Source organism: Pipistrellus kuhlii, unplaced genomic scaffold, assembly GCF_014108245.1.
Source record: "Pipistrellus kuhlii isolate mPipKuh1 unplaced genomic scaffold, mPipKuh1.p scaffold_m20_p_69, whole genome shotgun sequence".
NCBI lineage: Eukaryota > Metazoa > Chordata > Mammalia > Chiroptera > Vespertilionidae > Pipistrellus > Pipistrellus kuhlii.
Genome location: NW_023425572.1, coordinates 501374 through 529346, shown reverse-complemented (window position 1 = coordinate 529346; position 27973 = coordinate 501374). Strand labels below are relative to the sequence as shown.

The 27973-nt window shown below is 38.4% G+C and overlaps 1 protein-coding gene across 4 annotated transcripts in view; it reads left to right on the top strand.

Moving 5' to 3' along the window:
* MID1 (midline 1) overlaps positions 1–27973 on the top strand; it is a 336706-nt gene that overhangs the window by 244110 nt on the left and 64623 nt on the right. For all 4 annotated transcript variants that reach the window (XM_036420484.2, XM_036420488.2, XM_036420483.2 and 1 more), the window contains exon 3: positions 25768–25863. In XM_036420484.2, the coding sequence (XP_036276377.1) occupies positions 25768–25863 (96 nt within the window). The remainder of the gene's footprint in view (positions 1–25767; positions 25864–27973) is intronic.

Below are 27973 nucleotides of genomic sequence, written 5' to 3'. Positions count from 1 at the left end.
TACACTTCAAGAAATTAGCAAGAAGTAAAAAGAGCTTGGATGATGGAGAGACAAAATAGTTTCATATTAGCTTTTGACACAAGAGCTCCCTGGACTGAGCAAAGAAGTTTCCTTTAAAGTGGTGATTATGATTCAAGATAAACTGTTTTCGGATCTAATACAAACAAAGAAGTAAAAATACAAAGTTGAAGTGGGAATCCATGTGGAATAATTTTTATTTACTTCTAGTAATGCTAAATGAAGGAATGAAGGAATCTCTGATGATCCCTAAAGTTATTTCATCACTTGAAATGTGGTTATTTATTTGCTCTGGTTAAAAATGAAAATTTAGAGTCTTGGTCTATGAGTTTAACATTTTAAATCTCTTAAGAGACCTAAATGAGTTCTCATTCCTATTTAGTTATTTTTTGGCAAAGCATGGATGCAAATAAAAATGGTCACCATGTGTTAGTCAATAACAGCTTTTCGGTCTGTTATCCACCCTTCTTTCTAGGATTGCTTATCAGTGAGAATTTTAAGTTTAAATGAGTTTTATTTATTTTAATTAAATTTATTGGGGTAACATTAGTGGAAACGATCATCTAGGTTTCAGGTGTACCTTCTATGTTACAAGATAAACGAGTTTCTTAGACCAGAGTGTTCAAACATAAACGCAGACAGGAACCACTCAGAGGTCTTGTTAAAATGCAGTTTCTGATTCAGCAGTTCTGCGGCAGTTTGGAGTCTGATTTCAACTTGCACCCTGGCCTTGCCATTTTAGAGTTGTGTGAATTTAGATGGAAGGAAAAACAAAACTAACTATGTAAGCCCCATTTCCTCATTGGTATAACAGAGGTAATAATTTAGGATCCAACCCTGTGATGCTTGACCCTTGGGAAGCCCTGGACAAAAGATAGTGGGCCCTCTCCCCATTACTGTTTTATTCTCTGAGGGCTTCCATCTCTTCCCCTCTTTCTTCCAAATTTGAAGCCTTTTCTGCAATTATGAAGATAATATAGATTCTTCTAAGAAGTCAGACAATCCAAAGTTTATATAAATAAAAGTGAAAAACCTCCCTTCTCAATCCTTTCATCCCTTCCTCTATTAACTCCAGACTGTTCTTCAGTGCATGGGACAATGCACCAACTAACTGAGCCACACAGGCCAGGACCAGATTGTTCTTAAAAGGACCAAGTCTTGACTCACTAAAGCTACCATAGCATAGCTTTCCATAAAATTCTCTAATCTCAGACATTCCATATCATTTTACCATTCCTTTATAATTCCATTCCATTCCATTCCATTCCATTCCATTCCATTCTATTCCATTCCATTCCATGTTATTTTATAAACATTCGTTGGGCACAAGCCTTCTTGCCCCAATCATTTGTCCATTTCTCAAGCCCAGAGAGTGTATTTTATAATTATTTTGTATCTGATTACTCATTTTCAGTGACTGGAACATTTTTTTAAAGGACAAGGTATTTTATCAGCAGTAAATACTTGTTGAAACAAATGAAACAGCTCATAATAGTTTAATCAGATTATAGTATATTATGTTAGTAGAATTTGTCCATCAGATAAAAAAAGGAAAACCATAGTCTACCAGCCATTCTCTGGAATTTGGAATACATAAGCAAGCAAACTATTGCCTTTCAAGTCTCTGCATTCATTTTTGAGTCTACACATTGCTCCCCACTGATTACAAAAAAGACCATTTGACTTTTTAAAAAAATTTAGTTCAGGCAGGGATGGTGAAATATTTGCCATTCACAAAAGGTAGAACAAAATAACATTGTATACATATACATACACACTGATCCCCGCCCCCGCATACATACTTTTTGTGTATATAGTTTGTTTCCTGTGTTTCAGTGCAGTTATCTTTAGTTCCATTTTGAGGCAGGATGATGATAACTCATTAAGACCTTAGTCAACTTAGCAATACACGATTGCCTTCTTATCACAAGCTGAGGGTCAAGAGGGCTGGTACTGGCATCTAGTGAGTCAAGGCCAGGGACACTGCAAGCATCCTAAAGGCACAGGACATCCTCCATGGCAGAAAATCCTTTTGCCTTACATGTCAGCGGTACCAAGGCTGACACACCCTGAATTGAACCAAAGCATTTCTGCCAGCAGCGCAAAGGGAAATGCTCGACTTCACTCTTAGGCATTGACTTGTTTGTGTGACCTCCAAACCAAATCCATTCTGAGAGGTAGAAAGCCCAGCCTTTGTAGAATCCCTCTCCCGCCATCTGTGGCTGCCCTGAGTGGCAGGCTGGCAGCCACCCCAAGGCTCTGTGCATGGCAGGCTTCTTCCCTGCCCCCCTCCAGGCGCCTGGCCTGTCTTGAGCGGCCTGAGCCCACACATGCCATCCTTTGGGCTGTTTCAGCAATATTCAAACCTCCAAAGGCTTATTAAATATTCTTAATCCTTTCCCAAGACATGATTTAGGTACTGTTGATGCTATCTGCTATCCCCAGATTTCCTAGTTATTTCAGCTCATGTGTTCAGGTCTACCTTGCAGGTGTAGCTGTCTGTATCAGACAGCCTGAGGCTTTGTACCAAGTGGGAAGTCTGCAGAGAACAGGCTGGCAGCTGAGATGTTCACCCAAATGGCTCAGATTTGATGTCTAATGGGTTTAATTGTGATATATTCAAAGTGAATTATTTCCACAGATCAAAAGTTCCTCATTAAGTCTCTTAGTCTGTTTTAAATCTGTCTTCCAAAGGAACTGTTTATGTTTACATAGCTCTGCAACGTCATCTGTGTGAAACTGTAGATTCTAAACTCCTGAAGTTAAAGACTTGGAATGGCATAAATCAAACGAGAGTCTTCAGTGCTGAGGCCAGAGGGCTTTAGGCATGATTTCCGTGTTTGTTTCTGCAGGCAGATACTGTGTATTTCACAAGAGGTTCATGTTGTTGAAAGCCCTGAACTGGAAGGACCTCTGTCATTGTCTAGTCCAGTGGTTCTTGCCCCAACTGCATATAGATCACCTTGAGCAGGGGGCGGGCTCAGTGGAACAAGATCCTCTGGGGTGCGAAGCTCAGGCCCTGGGATTTCCCCAAAACTCCCCAGTGATTCTAGTCTTCAAACTTGGTCGAAAACTTTAATCTTACCTAACCTCTCAATTACAAATGGGGAAAGTGAGACCCAGATTAATTCATAAAGGCAAGAGCTAACAAACATACAAGAGCCATGTACTACTAAAAATTTTTGACTTGCCCTAGCCAGTTTGGCTCAGTAGATAGAGCATCAATCTGAGGACCAAAGGGTCCCAGGTTGGATTCCGGTCAAGAGCACGTATCTCGGTTGCAGGTTCCTCCCCTACCATGGCCCTGATGGGTGCGATTGCAGGAGGCAACCAATCATTGTGTTTCTCTCACATCGATATTTCTCTCTGTATTTCCCTCTCTCTTCCACTCTCTCTAAAAATCAATGGGAAAATATCCTTGGGTGACTGTTGGCTTTGCAGGCCCTAAGCTTTCTGCTGGAACTGTTCAAGTCTTCCCTAGCGTTAAAGCAGCTGTAGACAATACATAAACAAATGGGTGTGGCTGTGTGCCAATGAAATGATAAAAACAGGTGGCTGGCTGATTTGGCCCACGGGCCACAGTTTGCCAATCCCTAGTTGAGGCCTCACAGTTTATTAGTGGCAACCCATACGCTTAGATCACAAATATACCAACCTTTAGTGACTGCTCTGCTAAATGCGGTCTTCCTGTTCCAGGCAGTGTCTATAACATAGACAGTTTGGGTAGAAGTTAAATGAATAGCTTTACGCACGTTAAGACAAGTATCGTAGTGCAGATCCTCTTAGTCTGGACAATTTTCATTGTCTTTGTTCTTATGAGAGGTCGTCATTTTGCAGACACTTATCAAAGTTAAGATAATGATCATCACAATGTCTCCATTCTAAAGTTATAAACCAATCAATAGTATTTCTGCCCCAGAGATTTTTCAGCTAGAGAATCAGAAACTACGATGATGTGATCAGAATACTAAAGCAAGAAGGAAAAAAAAAATCCATTCTGCTAAGGAAAACGGGACCTGATTTTCTTTTGATGCAGTGAAGAAATCAATTGTAAATCTCTAAGTCTTCATCATTATGCTGATGACCGAGGAGGGGATATTTTACTTAGATTTCTTTTGAATAAGTGTGAACAGATTTGAATAATGCTGTATCTGACAGCTAAAGATGCCTCCTAGGAGTCCTTGGAAGTGACTATGGGATAAGACCAACATTCTAGACATGAAGACATCACAATGAATGTGGAGAGTTTTGTATTTGGCTCTTATTAACTATTTGTGTAACCCTCCAAAACGCAATCACAGAAATACGTTTATTGGAAGGTCAAAAAGCCATCGAATCTGGTCATTTTCCTTGGAGATTGATTTATCTGTACTTGGTAGTTATCTATATTTTTCAGAGAAGGTGATTTCACCTCTTCCATGTTGTGCCTAAACAATACATTTGATAAAAGTGCTTCCTCTTCTGAAAATAAATTATGGTCTTATTTACAAGGATAAAATTGCATTGTCAATACTCTCTCAGAATGGAGAGACACTAGAGATGGTGAAACAAAATTAATTTGTCTCCCAAGAGAAGTGTCTTTTATTCATCTCTGGGATCCCCCACTTTATGCTGCCTCCCCATGATGCTCCCCCCCTTCCTGCAGGCATCATTGAACTGGGCTTACTGAAGGGGCATTGGAGAATGACATTATAAGCAATGACATTATAGAGACATCACAGATTATAGCAGCATAGAGGGGGACCTGATGGAGAGGACACAGGAGATAAAAGTAGTCTAATACTCCATCTGACCACATAAATAACAGTGATTATACTTTATAAGGCCTACCCATACTAATTATAACATGCATAATAGCAATAGGTCATTTTCATAATTTTTCCTTATATCATGGTCTCTCTCCCCACCCCCCCCTTGCCTATTTCTATGACATTCATGGTCATTGACTTACAAGTTTTCAAAGATACTGGAAACTGGTTGAGATGAACGGTTTCTCTGAGGCCTTGTGCAGCAACCCTCGTGGCATTTAGTTTTTCTGAATCATATTTGGTTAGAGGCAATTTACAGCCCCTAAGATTTTTTTTTTGAATTTTTCAACATTAAAAAAAATTCTTTATTTTAAAATAATTCTTTATTGTTGAAAGTATTACATATGTTCCCTCTTTTCCCCCCATTGACCTCCTCTAGTCCCCCCTCCCCCACCCCAGGCCTTCAGCACCCTATTGTCTGTGTCCATGGGTTATGCATACATGCAATATATGCATACAAGGTCTTTGGTTGATTATCTCTCACCTACCCACCCTTCCCCATCTCCCCTTTGAGATTCCGCACTCTGTTCCCACAGATCTCAGTTTGAGTTTTGTCTCTGCCTCGGATAAGCTGCTTCTAGGTTCTGAACATCTCTAAGCCCGAGTTTCCAAATTATAAAACTGGTCCTAATAACTGCCTCTCATGGTTTATGTGAAGAGTACATAGATTGTGCTTCTAAAGGGTTGAGTAGAATGGTGGCATTTAATGACCATGCTCTGTTTTGTTTATTGCTGTTTTTTCAGTAATAGGGTAAAATAAACCCACGTTTTACAACATTTTCTATGCCTATTCTCCATCCTACAAAGACAACCTCACTGGCAGAACTTACCTGGATAAGTAAGTTGTCTAGTACTCCAGAAACCCTCAACAAACAGTGATAAGTTAGTATCTCTAGTGCTGTGATTATTATCCTGCTCTTTGGCGAAAGGTGGCCTAGACTGCAGCCTGGGGCTTCACTACAGATGTGGGTGAAGTTAGGAGAAATGCAAGACGAGGAACACATTGGAGGATGAATTTTTCCCCCATGAATGTGAGGACAGCTGTATCTAAGTTTGCTTCCTCCACTTTGCTTACCCCACCCTAGTAAAACTTGACTGCTGTCTTAATCTTTGATTCTTGAGGCTCAGGGGAAGAGTCATTTTTCCAGTGCTGTTGAGAGTTATATAGCCCTAAGTGATTTTAGGAAATAACAGTTTTCCAAAGGAGTGTTCTAGAAGATGAGTGATATGAGTTAATACCAAATGTTTTTTTCTGACAAGGGAGTGGTAGGCGATAAAAGAACTGCTAAGGTTGAACTGATCTTTATCCAGGTAAGTTCTGCCAGTGAGGTTGTCTTTGTAGGATGGAGAATAGGCATAGAAAATGTTGTAAAACGTGGGTTTATTTCACCCTATTACTGAAAAAACAGCAATAAACAAAACAGAGCATGGTCATTAAATGCCACCAAACCCTTGAATGATGATTTCTAAATTGCTCAAATTTAATGATTTTCATTAAAGAAAAGCAAAACATTTCAGAACATGTGTTGTTGTTGTTTTTTCAAATATGAGGCAATTATTCTTCATTTTACTGTTGCTTAATATTGTTTTGTTTCGGGGGTTGTTTAAATTTTTTTCCTAAGTGATAAATTCCATGCAATAAAAGACAGCAAGCAGTGGGTGTATTGCCAGAATATTTCAGGTATGTCCCAAACGTCATGGCAGGACAGAGGACACTTCATGGGTGTGGTTATTTGTCTTATGGTGTAGGGCATACTATTCTTTGGGAGTTCCATTTAAAATACATTGTCAATATTCAGTATTTTTTTTTAAGCTCTGGATATCTAAACCTTAAGCTTATTCCAGTATTTATTTATTTATTTATTTATTTATTTATTTTATTTATTTACTCCAGCAGCCAATTCTGCCAAACAGAACCAAAGAAAATAAAATAAAGAAAAACTAAGGAACAGAATCACTGACTACTATATGCCGGTAAACAAAAGTTTTTTTTTAAAAAAACAACCAAACAAAACAAACTCAGCATTGTTTGAGTGCAATAAACTGGCATTATTTCAGATGTGTTTCTTTTCCTTATTTCTCCTCTCCTCCCCTCCTCCTTCATCCAGAAATAATCATCTTGTCACCACGGGCACACGTCCTATTTGGGAAGATGTTTACCAGGGCCCTTTCCCCCTTTTCCTTTGTGGCCTGAATATTGGTGTGACTTTCATCCCTTTGCAGGCTAAAGGATCAATGGATGCACTGAGGGACTGAGCAAAGAGAAAAGAACAAGATTTTATCTTATTTCAGTCATGTAAGACACAAGACACAGGCTCCCAAAAGTACCTTCAGAGTTAGTCAGCTGGTATCATGATAGCCTACTACATGTTGAAAGTCTCATTTATCTGGGCTCAAGATGCTACCTTTTTTTAAAGAAAGGGGGGCTGAATCTTTCCATAATATTCTCTACCTTGGGTTACACTTATGTCCAGATAATTTTCTTGTTAAAATCCTGAAGTAAGTCAAGGTGTACATATGTACTCATCTAATATGTCATCTTTGAAAGGATAGCCTGTATTTTACAAAGTCGAGTTTATAATTATGTTGAATTTTTACTCTTTAGGATAGCGCCATTTTCACCTGTTCTGAGTTAGTCCATTATCCTTTCCTTACGAATTTGATTCAAACCTTCATCAGGGTAAACAGATAACCCAATAATTGATAGCAATCTAAATAAGAATTAACCCTTAACAGTTTGGGAGAAAACTGTGGTATTCAGAGATAATGATAGGGAATACTATATATATTTCTACCCCCAAGTTGGATTCAGTCCTATTATTGTTTATTAAACTCTAAAGTAGACCATTGGCCTAGAATTGGTTTTATTTCAAGTGAATTGAACATTAAAATGAAGCAATATTTCCCTTCTTCTAATAAGTTTTCTAATAAGTATTTCAATTCATGGTAGCAAAGCATTTTTTGAATTAAAGTCTTTTAATTAAGTCCTGGCAAGCAGTCCCAAGCATGTCTCTTCCCAGAAGAGTTTCTTCCCTGTGGTACAGTTAAGTGTTGACTGAGGTTTCGAAGACTCTATGTTCTAACCAGTGTCACTTAGATGAAGAATATTCCTTATTTCCTTTTCTCCCTGAACTGTAACCTTGTAAATTCCAACCAACCATCTCTTTGAAGCATTGACTCTCTTGGGCATCTGTTTGTAAAACCAGTACAATATGTTGTACTCATAAGAGGAATTCTCTAGAGATGCTACAAAGGAGCAAACCAAATGAATGAAAGTAATTGACATTTTAGAGAACAATGCCATAAGAATCAAAACATGCATCTATTCCAGAAGTCAGATGGTATGGGGGAAACAGGCTTTGGAATCAAATAGAACTATGCTTGGAGGTCATGCTCCAGCATTCACCCGCTGTGTGAACTTGGGAAAGTGAGCTTGAGTATGTTTCTCCATCAGAAAAGATTAGGGTAAGAACACATTCCTTATAGCATTATTAAGAAGATGAGAGAGAAACTATGCAAAATTCTTGGCATGTAGTATTACGTTCACTAATAGGGAGTGCTATTATTATTACTGCTATTGGAGTAATTCTATTATGCTGCTATTATGGCTGCTACTACTAGTATACTACTGCTATTTTTGTTACTACCATAATCCCTATTGTGTGAAGAGGGCTGTGTACAAAATGAATCGCCTTCTCCAGTTCTAAACAAATGACTTGTTACCTCATCCTAATTCACCTTTCCAGCTGGGATAGGAAAATGGCCAAATACTTTCAAATCAGATAAACTCAAGAGTAACTCATGGAGAATTTAGAACCAATGATGATATGAGAATGCATGCATGCTCCCAATGTTGAGTTTGTGTGGATGTGAAAATGAATGTTGTCAAAGATGTTGAGTTTATCTCATGGTCAATATTTGATCTGTCTATGCTGACAAGTACTTAACACACTTCAAAATAGATTAGAAGTATGCAGGCTCTGTTGTGTGGGTAGGATGGTGAATATTTATATACCAGTGAATGTGTCATATAGGGAAAATTTTTATGTTTGGTACATGGTAGTCAAACTGATACTTCCACTTAATGAAATGGAGTTAAATTGCACTACACATTCTTTTTTTTTTAATATGAAAGAAAAGTAAACTCAGATGTGATTATGATGGTATGTGACATGGTTGGAGTAGCTTTGAAACGTTTTGAAGTAGAACGGAATGAAGTACTTCAGTATTCCCACCACCAATGTCTATTTATATTCTAATGCCATTCAAACATTTGTTGACTTTCAATGTTCAGATAGGGAGACACTAAGATTAGCACACTGATATCTTTATAATTAAGGAGGTTACTATTCGGTAGACCTGGCTGCTATATTTAATCTATGGCCATTTTTTAAACTTTTGCTTCTCATTAAAAACTCATAATATCAATAGTTGAAGAAAAGAAAATTTTTATCGCAGCAAAGGTTCAAATTCAATCCTTTTATTCTTCAACTTTTTGTTTAGACACTTTTTCTGATGTTATTCACCACATTAATTACATAATTCTTAAGTTCCCACCCCAGCCCTCATCATGACTTTTTCATTTCTTACAATTGGCAGACATTGGTAAATAACGAGCTACAAGATATTTAAAGGTCTCAAGCATTTATTCCAATCGCACAAAGTACCCTAGGGAGACATTGCATATATAGTAGCAATGACCAAATGTTTCTTTTATTTTTATAATTGTTTTGGAAAACCATATGATTGCCAAAGACAGCATACACATGGTCAATTTGGATTCATCCCAGCCTTTAAAAAAATCTGCAAAACACATTAATGGTTGTAATGTATACAGTTGAGGTTTTTTTTTAAACATGCCTTCCAGCTGTACATTTGTAATGTTTAATTTAGGTGAAAATTCTATGAAGGATTTAATTTATATGATTCAGAAGTTTGTTAACTATTTTAAATGGGCATTGAGTTTTGCCAAATTCCATTCTATGTCATAAGAACATTGTCCACACTAGGTTCTATTAGTGGTGATAAAACTCCCCTGATAAATTGGACTGTTAAGCCAAGTGGTAAAATGGTGCCTGGAAATAAATGAGCCACAATCCAGGGGAGTCTATTTAGGCTTGGAAAATCAAGTGAAAGTACCTAGCTTTGGAGGGTTTCAGAAGTATTCGAAGTAAGGTGTTTCTCCTTTAAAGCTCCCACCTTCCACCCACCTCCCAAATTCCTCTATCCGACTCTTCATCTACTCTACCTGTGCTCAGAAAATACATGTTTGGGATTTTTATTTTGTGACTTGAACTCATTTTTGCCATTTTTAAAATAACATTTCTAGGATACCTATCAAAGCAGACACTAAACTATAAATTTTAGGCTTCTCTGTTTAGGAGATACTTGGTTATAGTACAAAAGGCAGATAAACTAGTTTAGTGTCCTTACATTTAAATACTTATTGTATTTTAGAACTTTAGGGAAGAAATTGCTTGTCAATTAACAACTTCTTCCTGTTTTTCTTTTTATCTTGATGCATGTAATTGGTTATCAAAAGGGATGACACACACATAATCTGGTTGAGAGTACACCACAGAATATTTTCTTCTGATTCAAAATTTAAAGTTAGTGATTTCAAATATTGACAAGTTATAATAACCAGCTGTAAATTACTAGAGGGAAAACCTCTTAGCACCTAAACTTACTCTTTTCTGTTTGTCTATAATCCATAAACAAGTGTCTACTAAATTCATCTGCTAACGTGTGACAACTTCTTAGGTGAAGAATAGAAGAGGTAGCCCTGAGAGTGAGGCCTGCATTTTCAGCTCATGTACAGGAGAGATTTAGGGATTGGGGCAGAGGTAGAGACAAATAGGCCTATCTATTGACTTTGATATTTTCCCATAGAACATCAAAATGCCAAGTAATTAGATCTTTCTAGAAAGCTATTAATAGAATTAGAAGTGCCCATTTAAGAGTGCTGCAAAAACTTTCAACTCCTAGGCAGCACCAGCATAGTTCTATAATCAGAGAACATTCTGCACCCCCTAAATTCATTCTCCGGATTTGGGGTGAAATTATCAAATTATTTTTTCCAAATTCTGTAGGAGCCCTAATTCACCTCCCCTTCCTTCCATCCATCCATCCATCCATCCATCCATCCATCCATCATCCATCCATCCATCCAACCATTCATCCTCCCATCCACCCAATTGCTCATTCACCCATCACCCGTACTTTAGCAGATATTTGTTGAGAATCTACTATGCAGCAAGCATGGCATTTGAGTCCAATGAAGGAAGAGAGAGACAGGAGTTCTTTCCTAATGATGTTTTCCTTCTAAGGGGGTTCATGAATCTTTTCTACCTGAAGTCCTCTAACTATAAGAAGAGGCAGGGAGAGTCTTAGTATATGTTACTAAGGAACATGGGCCCTGGTTGATTTAATGTCCACCATATTTGGGTGGAGTCCTCATTACCCACACCATATATTCAACTTGAATGGAACCATCTAAGTTGGGATAATAGATCTGCATGATCTATGACTCCAATGATGGGATACTGGTCTCAGATGATCAAGGACAAACTGATTCTCGTACTCTAAAGCAGTGGTCGGCAAACTCATTCGTCAACAGAGCCAAATATCAACAGTACAACAATTGAAATTTCCTTTGAGAGCCAAATTTTTTAAACTTAAACTTCTCCTAACACCACTTCTTCAAAATACACTCGCACAGACTGTGGTATTTTGTGGAAGAGCCACACTCAAGGGGCCAAAGAGTCGCATGTGGCTAGCAAAGCGCAGTTTACCAACCACAGCTCTAAAGCAATGAATCCGGCTCTGCAATTGAGCTAGTTTAGCTCTGAATCTCTTTGGATGAACTGCAGATCACTCTGCAGATGACAGTTAGAATCATTTGTGTAGGATACTAACAGCCCAGGACCAGATTAAGGTCATGGGCAAAACTCTTTGAACTGATTTCATAAGTACGTGGTGCTAGGAAGAAGTTGGAAATTTTCCAGATCTTAGAACCTTCCAAAGGCCCTCTAATTGGGCCTCCTCTAAAGTTCTTTAAGCAGAATACAGAGGTCTGCCTCTTACCTGAGCTTCCATTCCCCTCTACTAAAGCACATGCACAGCGGTGGGGAACAGAGGCCCAGTCACCCTATCTGTCATCTATATGGTAGGGGTGTGTGTGGTAGAGCCACTTCTAGTGTTGTGGTGTCTGATAACTGCTGGCCCTGATTTCTTCTGGAAAGTCTCAGGAACTAGACAGTCCTTAGGATTCATATAAATGGATCTGGATTTCACAAGGAGCCAGGAACCCACCTTCCCACTCTCTTTCAGCCTCCGTCTGACCCTGGGGGCTGGTTGTAGCCAGAATCAAACTCTTTGGCATACCATCTTTGAGTGGGCTGTTAAGGGGCTCCCTTTTCCAGACCTAAGATTTTGTCTAAGACGACTCTTTGGAAGCTAGAGACCCAAGAGCAGGAGTATCAAATTTTCCAGCAATATCAATCCATCTTGACAAAACAAAACATATCTTTCTGATTGGTTTCAAGCTGGTCCACATATATATTGTGAAATAATTAACCCCTCTCAGGGCACATTGAATACCTTTGTGTCCTGAGCACCAAAGATGCTATTTTTTATTAAATCAACATGAAGTTTCCCTTAGATACATGTGTTTTGTTTTGTTTTTTAAATATGTTTTCATTGATTTCAGAGGGAAAGGAGAAGGGGGAGAGAGAGAGAGAGAGAGAGAGAGAGAGAGAGAGAGAGAGAGGAGAGAGAGAAATCAATCAGAGAGAATCATTGATAGGCTGCTTTCTGGATGCCCCCCCCTGTTGGGGATCGAGCCTGCAACCTGCCCTTGTGCCCTTGACCAGAATCAAACCTGGGACACTCTATCCACTGAGCCAAACCAGCTAAGGCAGATGTATGGTTTTTATTTTTTAAAAATGCAATTGGTTATTGGGGGAAACTATAGCTACAAGTAGTGTTAATTTTCAATAAACTGGTTAAATATTGAAATTCAGGAAACTATTCAAGTTTAATCATGAAGAGAAAGTTAAGTATGTGGCTCAGTTTCTTTAGTTATCATTGTGTAAAATGGAATAGCATTGCAAAGAAAAATCAGATAAAAGAATAGAAATTACAATGCTAACATATGGTTGAAGAAGTATTGGAGGTCACAGGTAGTGTAAATTCTCTGATTATTACCAGACAGAGAAAAGCTTTATTTTAGGGAGATGGATCATTATTAAGTCATCTGTCTGATCTAGAGCCAGTAACACGATCTAATGATTTCATTCCTGGATTATTTTTAATATATAGAATTAGAGATATATGGGGAGCATTTGCTATTTTAATAGTACAGTTTCCTCCTAAATTGCTTTTGTTAAGTAAAATAATGTTGCTTTGGAAGAGAGTGTGTATTTTCTTAGTAATGCTTCACAATTCCTTGTCTTACAATTCAATAAATCATCTTACACCTGTCAGCACCTATGATCTAAGTTTATTACCCGATCCAGTGAGTAGTAGATAGCTCCTTGGCTGGAGAGCAATTTCTGAAACTAATTTAATCAAAGTGTTTTTATAGTATAGTGAACTCTGGCTTGATGTTTCAAATATGTATTGACGTCTTCAGAATAGTGTGATTTAATCCTATCCAATTTTAAAATGGAATTAAGATTAAGCTTTATGTGATTTCTATTATAGACAGAAAATCTTTAGTTGCATTAATATTATTCACATGTTCTTTTATCGAGCAAGCATTTATTGGTACCTCTATTTGCACAGCTAGCTGTCTGATAGATTCCGAGATGCTGTAGGGGAATTTTAAAAATTCTGGGTTGCCCAGCCAGTGTGGCTCAATGGTTGAGCATCAACCTATGAACCAGGAGGTCATGGTTCAATTCCCAGTCAGGGCACATGCCCTGGTTGTGGGCTTGATCCCCCATAGGGGCTGTGTAGGAGGCAGCCAGTTGATTATTCTCTCTCATTATTTATGTTTCTATCTCCCTCTGCCTCTCCCGTCCTCTCTGATTCAATAAAATATATATTTAAAAATATTCTAGGTTGGTTGAAAGATACAATGGAGGACACTGAAGGAGCAACTGGCATGGCAGTTATTGATTGATAGGAATCCAGTGTAACTGAAGTTGAATGTTCATTTTTCAGGGTAGTGATAATTACAGCTAGCTTCTACTGAGCAAATTCTAAGATGTATTGTCATTTTGAGGACTTTGAATGCCAACTCGGGCATTTGAACTTGATGCTTTAAGAATGAATAGCTTTTGGACTTTTGAGAATGTGTTGTTATAGTTATACAAGCTTGCTGGGTGTTAATTTGGTGGCCACCCATGGACCCAATTGGCTGGGGGAAAAATAGAGGAATGAAAACCAGTAATTCATGGAAGAAGATGGTTAGAGTGATAACTTAGGGAAGAAAGGGAAGGCTGAAGCCAACGCTCTTTTAATGAACACCCAAACAACCTTAGAGAGTGATTAAGGGAGAAGGTACGAAAAAGAGGTCAGAGACTAAGATAGTGTTGTGGTTCTAACCTGGACAGTGGTAATATCCTTTGTAAAGATTAGAAAGGGGGAAGAAAGATCAAAGGGGCAGATGATGCAGTTTAAAGAAAGTTGAGTTTAAAATAAAAGGGAAGCATCAAAGCTAAAAGTTTGTATAGACATGGGAATGAGAGACAAAGTTTAGGTCAGAGTTGAGATCTAAGATGGAAATTTAAATATTATCAGGACAGAGGAGAAGGTTGAAGCTGTAAAAGAATTCATGTTTTCTGAGGAAATATGTATCTATGAGGTCACTATTTTGTCATAATTGTTTGGAGGTGGAAAGAACATGTTCTGATGAGTAACTCACTTGTAGTCACAATTACTCAGTGCTGAAGTCTGCCTTTAATTATAGTAAGTGTGTTTGATTCGAAAATATATTTATTAGCTATATAAGTAATAGTTCATTCAAAGTAAAAGTAATGCATAGCAGAAAGACAATGGTTAATGGAAGGCCACTACAGGATTTTCCATCACCGTTAATTGTTGAGCTGTCTCTGATGTCATGTTAACATTCTGTCTCTCTGAAGTGTCCTATCACAGTGGTCAACCTAGGTCACAGACATTTGAAAATCAAATGACAAAAGTCACATAAAAAGTCCTGAGATTAAGGCTTAACAGTTTTGCTTCCAGCTTGATACATGTTGTGTCAGGCCAAATCTTAAAGAGGTGCACTGACTCCAGCTAGTCGGGGGAGGGGGGCATTACTTTTTCATCATAAACAGATGAGTGTGGGTCCTCTGCTGGCTGGCTGCCCTCTCCCCCTTTCAACACCACTTACATTTTTTAAAAAGCTGCATTTATAAATAATTGAGTATACACTAGGGCAACCTCACCAGGACTTTTTTTTCTGGAACATTCTGAACATCTGAGTTCTATCTGTGCTTTTATTAGAAAAAGCAATTCAGAATTGCCAATGATAATGAGGTAAAAAGCATGGTTGGCTGAGGTGCACATCTATTCCCAAACCTTCCCTCTGCCGAGACATTTGGTCACATCCTCCCACCTCCCCAGTTCTCCAGTGCTGCCTGTTTCCCACTATGTCTTGGCCAGCGCTCTCTTCTATTATGCGTCCCACTCCTCAACAGAGACTAAAGGAACTAGGGAGAGGCCCAAGAATAGGGCCTGGTGACAAAGACTGAGTCATTGGACCAAAGGTGTCCATGGGAAAGGGGAGATGCAAAGAGCAGTACAGGGATCACTTCCCAGCCTCCCCAGCTCCTCCCCTTTTTCAAAATTGTAATGCCCCCTCCCCACTGAAGAATGTTACAACATTCCAATAAGTGGTTCTCAAACTTCAGCACTTCAGAGTTGCCTGGAGGGCTTACTCAATTACAGGTTGCTGGGCCGCACCTCTACAGTTTCTGATTCAGCATGTCTGGGGTGCGGCCCAAGAATGTGCCTTTCCAACCAGCTCTCCAGGAGGCTGCTGCTGGCCATGCTACTGGTCTCCACTCTAGACTCTACGACAGGACAGGAGGGGATGTTACAATTCATAATTGTTAAAACTGGCAGGTCTCCTCCCAGTTCTTTGAATATTGGATAGTTTTCTCCTACTGGGTTAAAACCAAATGGCTTAAGTTTTGTTTTGTTTTCTAAGCCACATTTATTCTTCGGCTTCCTCTTTCGCAAAATATGGTATGTGTAAACTAAAATATATTCCAGGGAAATGAGAATTAGTTCATTTCCGAAATACATTGCCGCTTAATTTGTCTTTAATCACATATACACAAGCCTACTCGGAAATGGCTTAATAATTTTTGGTACAGCACCTCAAATTAGACAATTAACTCTCCAGATTTTTATTTTTATTTTTGCTAGCAGACAGGTGGCCATCCATTACAGAAACAATGCTATAGACAAAGTGGAAGGAATGAAATGTTATTACCGTGGTTTCCATCATTGCAAATCTTTGCATTTTACCTTTTAGAGTACAGGGGAGTTTCTACTTTTTGGGGCAGTTGTATTGCCTGAGTTGACTTTTATTTTATTATTTAAAGTATTACAAATAATAGTACATATGTCTCTTCCCCCCTCCATTGACCTTCCCCTGGCCGCCCCTACCCACCCAGCACATGCCCTCACCCCACTGAGTTGACTTTTAAAAGAATCTGAATAGGCAGCGATTCTATTCTTTTGTCATCAGAGTTCTTAAATTTCCCCCCTAAATCTTTGATTTACCGTGTAAAAAAATCTTGTTGAATTGTAAACATATGTTACATTTCTGGGGAATAATAATTGTTAAAATCAATAAACCAAATCTGAATGAGACTAATACTATTGCAGAGAATAAATTGAGGGGACCATTCAGGAGTTCTTTTTAGATATTGGGAATACTTGAATGATATAACATAGCATTCCCCTATATTAAAAAAAAACCCTCTGAATTACTTAACATTAATAATCAATATTCATTGCTAAGCACTCTTTTGTAAAGTTCCTGAGATTTCCTATCATAAATTCATTAAAATTCACACTTCTAGCTACTTCTATATATAATTTTAGTCCTGTACTTATTATGTACATACACCACATTACAAAAGTATTCATTCTACTCTGTATAAATCTTAACTTATAATACTAGTAAATTGAACAAATTACTAATTTTATTCACTGTATCACAGATTCAATGACTTAGCAACCTGATTCCTCCATTTTGAGCAGTAGTTCTTGTACTTGGCCGCACATTAGAATCTCCTGAGGAATTTTCAAGATCCCAATCCATGGACCTCACCCAGTCTAAGTAATTCAGACTCTGGTGGGGAAGTGGGTGTGGACCAACACGGTTGCTCAGGTGATCTCAGTGTGCAGTCCCGTGTGGTAACCACTCATCTGGGCGGTCATCATTTGCTTCCTTCTTTCCATAACATCATGTTTCTTTAATTTCAACTTAATCCAAATTACATTGATTGGACAAAGGCAGTGTCAGTGCTACTACACGAGAAGGAAATGGCTGAATAAAGCTGGTTAAGTCAGGGGACAACGGATACAATGAATTCAAGGAATTTGAGATTCAAACATCTAAAACCCAAAGAAGATTCTGTCTTTGATGGTTACTCAGGGCTGAAATATGATGGCATGCCTTCATATTCATCTTTGGTTCTCTAGGCTGTACCAAATGGGAATTTTCTTACATAGCATTGATTTTGTAAATTCTTAACAGACCAGGTCCACTTTGGATGGAATAGAATCTTAATCTATTTTTTGAGTCAAAGAGTATAACCTTCCGTGGCTTTAATACTTTTTGCATCACCTAGATGGGGATATGAACTTTCTGAGCAATAATCTTTCCTGGGAATGCCACAAATTCAAGAGCAAAGTTGACAATGTGTTGAATTTTAATAATCATTTTACCAGCTGGTACAAAAATGTTATTCTTCTAATACTTAAATAATTGAGGAGATGAATATTGCGATAGAAGCAAAGCAAATCTTAGTTACCAATGCAAAATTGTTAGATCAAAGACTCAATTATATTAGTTTATAACGTATCCAGTATATTAACTTCACCTAACATGAAGTATCTGCAGAGTGTTGAAGTACTGACTTAGAAAAAAATGTGGTCTTCCCACAATATCTTAAAAACAAAAATGTATTTCCATTCATTGAAGGCTAAGCAACCACCATGAGACACTGAAATCTGGTAAAAATGTTTGATGGTATCAACTAAAACCCTATTTAAGTAGAAAGGCCAGGACATGTTCTTTAATGAGTATCTGGCAATGTCATCATCTACTTAAGACAGAAGGAAGGGGATATGATCAAAATCATTCAATCTCTGAGTGATGGAGGAAGTAAAGCTTGAAGTGACATATACAAACAATGTGTATGACATCTGTCAATATCAGGGGATTTTATAGACATTAATTATCTAGTGTTCTAAGCCCCCTTTGAGGTGTATTTTATAATTAAGAACAAAGGAAAATAAAATTGATGGAAACAGCAATCAATGAGTAATTCCACACTTGGTGTGCACTTATAAACCCAACACTTTATACTTATTGGCAGAATGGAAAGAACTAACTAATCCTTGCACTATGCCTTCTTTACTCACTCTTGCTAAAGCAACCGCCGTCCAACCTAAGAGCCTTTCTTACTCCTTCCCAGTCTGAATCTTCTGCTTTCCTGACCACATGTTGACAGAGGAATTTATTCAGATCTTATATTTTTCCCACGATTAATGCTATTTTTTTCTTTTACGAGTTAAAACTTATTGCGATAGCCAACAAAAAGAGATACACAAGAATATTCTTTTGAATTTTGAGTACCTGAATGATTGAAATTTTAGGCATATTACCAAACTGTCATAGCATGGGTTGAAAATATTAAGTGAGTTGAGTTATATTAAAATGTTTAAAGGGCTTGGACCAACAAAGAAAATATTCTGTACTAATTAATAAAAAGTGTTTGGATTATTTTTTCAAGGTGACATCACTTTTATCGTAAGGGCTGGTACTCAACTCTTGTCATTACAGCCCAGAAGCAGCAGCTGACAGCCCATAAACACATGGGAGTGTCTGTGTTCCTATAAAGTTTCATGGACACCGAAATTTGCATTGCAGATACCTTACACGAGTCACAAAATTTTATCCTTCTTTTGGTTAAAAAAAATCATATAAAAATGTTTTTAACTGGCTAGCCAGACAGAAATAGGCAGGTGGACAGGATTTGGCCTGCAGGCTGTAGTTTGCAGGCCCCTTGTTTAGGAAATTATAATTTTTCCCCAACTTGGAATCTTTCATTTGAGAAAAAATAAATTTCTATTAGTCTGGTTCCCAATATTTTTATAATCCTTTCACCATCTAATTGTAGACTGACAAATCGGTCGTGTCTCTTGAGTTGGCCCTGTGAATATACTGCTGCAGCCCAGAGTGCTGTGTTGAGCAGGATTCCAGAACCCGAACAGGGGCGGAACGAGCAGAGAAAGGCAGTGGGGGAGCTGCCACGTTGGGCCTTCATGGCTCTTCCACCTCCGCTCTAATCTCAGGAAATGCTTCCTATATATTCAGTTGATAGAAGTGAGAGTCATTTTCCCGGAAACGTTCATCGACAGGCATAAACTTTGCAGTGGAGATCATTATTTTTAAGTCAGATATTTTCAAAGGTTCTTAGGAGTTCAGCTTCCTTTACTCAGTATTGATTCTCAAAACCAACAAATGTGTCTATTGGCCAGTTGCTCGCTCTCTTATTACAAGCAGAAATCAGGCTGGGGGTGGGGAGTGAACAGAAAAGGCCATTCACATCTCTAACACCTGTAAGTTCGTCATTGTCATTGGAGCCGCTAAAATTATAAATAAATGGACATTACTAAGATTTTATTTATCTTCCTTAAAATTTGAAAGCTCTTCTAGACCATAAATGGTATTTAAAAATTATTCTCTGTCTATTATTGACTACCAGATCAGAACAATAAACACTAAACTCCCAATGATAGAACTTATAAACCTATGGAGCAGAGTCTGTGGAGTTAATATAGAAATATCAAATAAAACCTGACAAGGTAAATATGCTATCACATATCAAAATGGCTTTAAATTGTAGTCCATGGAACACTAGACTTAAATTTGTATGCAGATTGGGTTTTTATTATGTTTTGAAGTTCCCTGGGCGACCTATCTTGCTAGGGCATTTGGAAATGTTAAGTATCATAACCAATGAAAAAAGGCATTAAGAAATAAAACCGACATAAATCAAACGTATTTGTGGTCTGTCATGAGTTGAACCTGAAGATAGCCTTAAACTCCCGCAATGTAATTAAAACATCTTAAGAGTTTAGTTACATATAAAGAATTTATGCTTTCATGCAGGTGGCATGTGTTAATACGGGTGTGTTTTCATATTAAGGGTTGTGATTCAAGTTTCTCAGAAGGAAATATATGGCTTGTGGCACTCAACGTGTTCATATCCTGATTGTGCTGGGGCGGCGGTGTTGGGTGTCAGGGCTACAAACACAGTTCCTGAATGTCGCCATGAATATGATGGAATGAAACAAGCCAGATCTGTGTTTGCCTTGAAAGGTATCCAGACTTAATATTATACTTTAAAGACATTCTGAAGCATTGACTTCGGAATAAGGGCAAACATTCTTTAAGGCCTGGACAAACCCGAAAGGAATTACTGAAATCTCCTGTTTCAGGCATACATTTTAATAGTAGTGCTCAATGACAAGTCATTAATTCCCTGCAACTTGACTCTTAGGTACAGGTCCCCACAGGCTAAAATTAGGGGTATTTTTGTCTGCTTACCTTACTGTTTGATTGGGTATCAGTGTGTGTAGAAGTACAAAGCTCATCTGTTAAGTTCGATTTACTATTCTCAGCTGGTGTCCACATCCATGCCTAAAGGCTTGTATTGAGACTGGTCCTCCCACGGATTGTTAAATTATCAACTCAGATCAACTTTACAGGAGGTTGAGTATGAAAATGCATTAGAAGTGTAGGCATTAAGAACAAACATTATAGGACAAGTTAATCATCCTTTCTGCATAAAGTACTGTATACTGGAGAGCCTCGGTCTTAAGAAACACATGTTTTACAACTTTGTCTTTCACAAATTTGACTTTTACCCAGTCTTTTGCTCAATAGTAAGAAATCGAATCTGCCTCCTTGCACCTTTGATGATCTTGAATTATTTATATTCCTCTTCTTTAATGATGGTGGTGGGAGGGGCATGTTGAATTCCATCAAATAGCTACACACTTATAAAAGCCTCATCCAGCTAACAAGTAGCCTTAGCACATTCTTTTCCTTTGCAGAGTAAGACTTTGTGTGTGTGTGTGTGTGTGTGTGTGTGTGTGTGTGTGTGTATGTGTGTGTGTGTGTATGTGTGTGGTGGGGAGATACTAAATTAGTAAATTAAGGCTAGGAGCAATGTGACTTTGGTTCTAGATAGAGTTTGGATCAATGACCATTGCAAGACTACCTATTAATATATAGCCCTGTTTATAAAAACCTGTTAAACAGTATGATATTTGCCTTCCCAGAAATCTTGTGTTCTGAAGGAGTTACATAGTATTTGGAATGCTTCTAAACTATCAAGCCCTTTTCGTGGGTTCAGACTCAGTGCTACCAATGAGAAAAGCCCGCAGGGGTAGAAGGCAATATTGTAACAATCTATAGTAGTTGTTAAATGAGCTAACTAGTTAGTTGATTTACTACCTCAGATTTCAGGAGGGTTGTCCAATGAGTATTCAGTTCCCCATGCTAACTGTTCCAACAATGAATATTTGAGGATTTATAATGGGAAGGGACTAAGCGGTGATAGGTATACAGCAGGTACTGGATACATACTATGGTTTTGTTATGTCCTCTCCTTGGTAGTAGGATGATTTTCAGAGGAAGAGCATGTGCCCAGGAAGGAACTGAGCCTAGGAGCCAAATCTCACTTACCACCTGTTTTTGTAAATAAAGTTGTATTGGAATGCAACCCTGCAAATCATTTACATATTGCCTATAACTGCTTTCTTACTAAAACAGCAGGAGAATCCAGTAGTTGTGATAGTGAGCAAATGGCCAACAAAGCCTGAAATATTTACTACCTGGCCCTTTACAGAGAAAGTTTGCTGAGCCCTGTTCTAGACTCTAATGCTGTGCTGTCCAGGGACGTAGCCATTAGCTTCAGGAAGCAGTTGAGTGTTTGAGATGTGGCTGATGGAACTGAGGTGTGTTATATGAGGAAAACACACATAAGACTTGGTAAAAAGAAAGAAAAAGGAATGTAAAAAGCTCTTCAGTTTTTAAATATTGATCATATGTTGAAATAATATTTTGGATATTGAGTTGGGTAAAATATATTATTAAAATTAATTTTACCTGTTCCTTTTTATATTTTTTAACATGACTATTAGAAAACTGAAAAACATGACTTGCATTTATAGCTCACATCATAGTTCTATTGACCTGGCTTAGAGTCTATAAAAAAGGTAGAAAGAGGGAAGGTGAGGAAAGAAAACAATCTGTTATGTTTGCAAACAACTTTCAAAAGCAATAGAAACTTCTATTAATTTGGCTATTCTCATAAGAAGTAATACTTTAAAATAATGGATTAGGTTATCTTATCGACAAGGTTTTAGTTGAGTTCTCTGAGAAGGAGACCCTGACTCAGAATTCAAATTGGGAGGTGACCTGGGAAGCATCTGTCAGGGAGAAGGGAAGGAAAGAAGGCATGTTCCTGAACAGGTTGTTGCTGTGGGCAACCGGGCCCCTCCCATTGGAGCTCTCTGGGAGATTTGACAGAACAGGACTCAAAGTAGTCCCTTCTGGCAAGTGAGGAACCTCCATGTTCATCCACCAACTGCCAGTAATTGCTGGTTGAGGGCTGCTCCTAGGGGCATCAGCCTCCCCTTGTTCCCTCTCCAGCATCCCCGCCTGCCCTGCCTGGGGCCAGATAAAGCCCTAGAGCTGAAAGGAACAGTTGTTTGCTGCCAAGAGTTACAAGTCAGCTTTAGATCAGTGACTACCTAAGGCAGTGGTCTGCAAACTCATTAGTCACCAGAGCCAAATATCAACAGTACAACGACTGAAATTTCTTTTGAAAGCCAAATTTTTTAAACTTCTTCTAACGCTACTTCTTCAAAATAGACTCATCCAGACCATGGTATTTTGTGGAAGAGCCACACTCAAGAGGCCAAAGAGCCACATGTGGCTCTCGCGCCGCAGTTTGCCAACAAGCGGCCTAAGGCATCCGGTTGGGCCCTAAAGTGTCTGATTCTGATACCAAACTGAATGTTTTATCCATGTTTTCAACAAACGTTTGTATAGTCCTGTGGTGTGTGTCTTCATTTTCTCTGATCTTACCAATAGCACAGAGAGTTAGGTTTATCATTATTCATACATTATGGATGAGAAAACAAAACCCAAGAGTCACTTGTCCAGGATAATTCAGCTGGGATGATAACTCCAGTCTCCTCACTCCACATGGGTGGTCACTCATGCATGAATCCTTAGATTTTAACAAGCTCATCTCCATAAGGAGATGTAAATATAGTGATGTTCTCAAAGTGAGAACAGGAAACTCAAACTATTAGGGGGAGGGGATTCTGTAGAACTCCTTAGACATCCATAGGGAAATAGATACTTATATCCACTTAGTCCCAAGGCTCTTCTGCCAAAATGTATTATCTCTCTCTTGCCAAAGCACAGTCAAAATCAAGAGGTTATAGGACCTGCTGACCACCACACAGGATGTTAGTGATACAGCTAAATTCTAGAAAACTCCACAGAAGTCCCTATAGTGGAAGCTTGTGGATGCATGGTTCATTGAGGACTGGATTTTGTTACCTTCCCATTACCCAGGCTCTCATCAAAAGTGTTGTCAGTCCCTTTGGTATTTCTTGGAAACAGTCTCCCTCCCAGCTTCATTTCCCTTTATTATACTTCTAACTGACTTGGTAATTCTTTGCGGACTTCAGTAACACTTGTACTATTTAAATTTGAATAACCCCCAAGGATCTAGATAGGTCAATATGTTTAAACCACAGGCTTTCGTCTATATATTAGTTGATTAAAAACAGATTTTATACATGATGTATACTTAATCAAGGGAGGGGGAAGCAAGCAGATGTTTCTAAAACAGAAATGTGTTAGACTATATTTATTTGGCTCTCTTGCTGACTAGCTTTAGAAAAGTCATACCTATGACAACTGAACTGTAAACAGTTAGATGATGTGTTTCCCTAGAAATTTCCTGCTCTGAAGGGTCAGCCAAAAAGAAAAGTAAAATGATTCCCTAAGATTGACATACCAAAAGAAGTTGACAAATATACCATAAAGTAGTCATATTTAAACAAAGGACATTGAATAATGGAATGCCTCAAAATTATGCTCTAGTCTCTGACCATAAAGTGACTAGTGGTTGTAATTCATTTAATCCAAATAGTAGGAAAACATTGGCTTTTGTTGTTATTATTAGTAAGAGCTTTGAAAGCCAGATTTTATGTTGTTGTTTTGTTGTTGATGATGCAAACATGAAATCATTAAGTTGCACCTAAATTACTGTGTCTGGTTCATTCTCCAGTTTTTTTTTTTATATCTCATCCTTTAACTGAGAAACAATCATTTTTTTTCCTCCCTTAAAATATTTATATTTGAGACTCTTTGAGTGTTTCAAAGCCAAAATTGAAGATTATGTATTGGTCTTCCTGTCCAGGTAAAATATGCACAAAACCTTCCTCTGAATTCCGGACACGTGAGAATTATAGATAAAATACTTTAAATGGATTTTAAAGAATAATAACCAAGCTTACACATAAATGGAAAGTCTCTAAAAACCAGAAGGGAAAGGAAATGCAAAATGGTGAAGGGAGGTTGGAGCTGGGCTGCTCAAAAGAAGTAGAGACAAGCTGGGGCAGCGAGGACCCGAGGGGAAACATGGTGCAGTGTATCCTGCACGTGGCAGGTGCCACCCTGTACTCCTGGAGGCCACTCTAGGCTCAAAGGCTAACTTCCATCCTCTCTGGAATTAGAGCTAGACAGAATTCTCATGGAAGGAAGGTGAGACACTGAGTCAAACCAGCATCTGTGCCTCTGTGGAACATAGGTGTCTTCTAGGAGTGCCCCCTCTGGGAAAACAACCTCAAGCCCTATCAACAGAGTGGGCATCTCACCTGGTCGGGCTATGTCAATCCCCAAACCACAGCACAGGGAATAAAATTCACATCAGATGAGCTGTCAGACAAAAATTGCAAGACACAAGATAAAATCAGATTCATGGCAAATGTATGCAAACATAGGAAAATAGGAATTGCCTCTTCTCAAAAGAGCTTAAGAATAAATATGTTTAGTTCTCTAGAAATTATGGAGGGATTTGCTTCCTGGGAACATGAACAGGAGGTAATTCAACAAGAAGATGTGATAAAGAACCTACTGGAAATGAAAAATGTGGTCATTGAAATGTAAACAATTGTTAATAAGATGAACACTAGATTAATAAGCATACCTTGTCCAGCTGGTGTGGCTCGGTTGGCTGGGGCATCGTCCCATACACCAAAAAGGTTGTGGGTTTAATCCAATAGTAGTTGATTTGATGTGGGGATATATTCTTTATATTATTTCCATTTCTGATTCAGATAAAGGAATAGAAATTCAATGATCTCCTTTCTTCCTAGTTAACAACCTAGAAGTAACCTAAACTAATCATTCAGTTAATTATGCCTCAGTTAATGCAAGAAACAGGAACCAAAAGAATGAAATTTGACCATCTTTTAAGGGTTCTTTTAAATGCACCTTTTCACAATCCAGTTTGAATCTATAAACAGTTGAAACTGCATAGATCTCATTGAGGTTTCTGGGGGGAAAAAAGTATCAGTTTTCCCTAGTATGAGTGTTGTATAGTAAAATATTAAAAGTATGCAGAATAATATTCTTCCTCTCTTTTTTGAACAGCAAAACTTAGAGAGTAACCTCACCAACCTTATTAAGAGGAACACGGAACTGGAGACCCTTTTGGCTAAACTCATTCAAACCTGTCAACATGTTGAGGTGAGTAGCTCTGTGTAGTGTGCTCCATATGAAAATTGCTGGACCACAATTTTTACACTCTCAACCTTTATATTTTCAAAACTGGAATCTTCTTAAAATTAGATTTTTTTTGCAGGAGCTAAATATATAAGAGGGATGAAATTGGAAGGAACTCCTCTCACAGCATTCCCTGATCTAGCTTTATTTTATTTAGCATTCCTAATATTGTAGATTTTAATCAACCTTACAAGGAACAGCCAAGAAAAAGCACTATTTAAAAGGCATTGTATTGGCTGCCATAACAAATTACCCCAAACTTGGATGGTGTAAACACACACACACACACACACACACACACACACACACACACAAAACAGTCTGGAGGGAGGCCAGAAGTCTCAAATTTAGGAGTTGGCATGGCCGTGCCAGCTCCCTCTGAAGGCCCTAAGGGAGGATCCTTCCTGCCTCTTCCCACCTCCTAATGTTCTTGTGGCTGCAGCAGTCTAATCTCTACTTCTAATCTCTAGTTCGTCAAATGGCCTTCACCTTGTGTGTGTCTGTGTCTGTGTCTAAATATCCTTTTTACAAGGACACCAGTCACTGGATTCGGGGCCACCCTACTCCAGTATGAACTCATTTTAACTTGACCACATTTGCAAAGACCCTGTTTCCAAATCTACCCGTGTTTCCCCGAAAATAAGACATCCCCCAAAAATAAGACCTAGCGCATGGAAAGATAAAACATCCCCCCAAAATAAGACCTAGCGCATGGAAAGATAAAACATCCCCTGAAAATAAGACCTAGCGCAACGTTGGGAGAAAAAATTAATATAAGACACTGTCTTATTTTCGGGGAAACAGGGTATATACATAAAAGCCTAAGCCATTTGACCGGTAGCTATAATGTGCACTGACCACCAGGCGGCAGACTCTCAATGCACAGGCATGGAAACATGGAACAGACTGATGAATTTCAGAGGGAAAGGGGTCCCTTGGCCTGGGCTGTAGGGACAGGGTTGAAACTGGCAGTCTGACATTCCCCCAAAGATTCCCAGATTGCACAAGGGTGCAGGCCAGGCCAAGGGGCCCTACTGATGCACGAATCCATGCACCAGGCCTCTAGTAAGGTCATAGTCACAGATACCAGGGGTTATACCTTGGGCATATCTTTTGGGGGAACACAATTCAGAACATTACAGGTATGTATTAAATGCATGTTGGTTGTCAGTTATGTTTCTGTGAAATTGACCACAATTGCAGTGTGTTGGGATTAAGTAAGAGTGTGTAGGCAGCAGTGACAGCAGGGCAAGTTGCAGAATCCAGAGCTTTTTAAAAATATATATATTTTTATTGACTTCAGAGAAGAAGGGGAGGGAGGGAGAGAGAGAGAAGCATCAATGATGAGAGATAATTGTTGATTGGCTGTCTCCTGCATGTCCCCTACTGAGGATTCAGTCCACAACCCAGATATGTGCCCTTTACCGGAATCGAACCCAGGACCATTCAGTCTGTAGGCCAACACTCTATCCACTGAGCCAAACTGCCTAGGCTCAGGTCTTTCTGACTCTCTGCTTAGTGGATTCGCTTTTGGCAATAATCTCTCCAGGGGGCAATTTGAGCCTGGTTGATTAAACAACATTGTAAATAATAGTGAACAAGTATAATGCTTTTGTTATTGTAGGAGAAAGTGAATATGTATTATAGGAATAAATGGATGAACAAAATGGAGTGACCCTTGTGCTAGCTATATTTTATTTTTATGATGTGATGGCATTTGATGTTTAGGACAATAAGAAAGAATTGTTTCTCTTCAGAAAAAAAAAAATTACCCGTGTTTTATGGGGAAATTTTACAAATGCTTTATGGTTTGGGTGATTATTTCAATTTTAGCTAGTTTCATTACTTCTTAAAGCACTAGTGTCTGGTTTCCATTATGGTCTGTAGTCATTCCAGAACAACTGTCTTGCTCCTAATGTAATATTAGTGTAGCTTGAATTTACAAAATGCTATTCATACTAACATGTAAAATTACATTCTATAATGTTCAATAATTTCAAATGATAGATGTGTCATTCAAGAAATTTCCAAGCAGATTTCATTTTCATTTTAAAAGATTAGAGATTTGAGATAT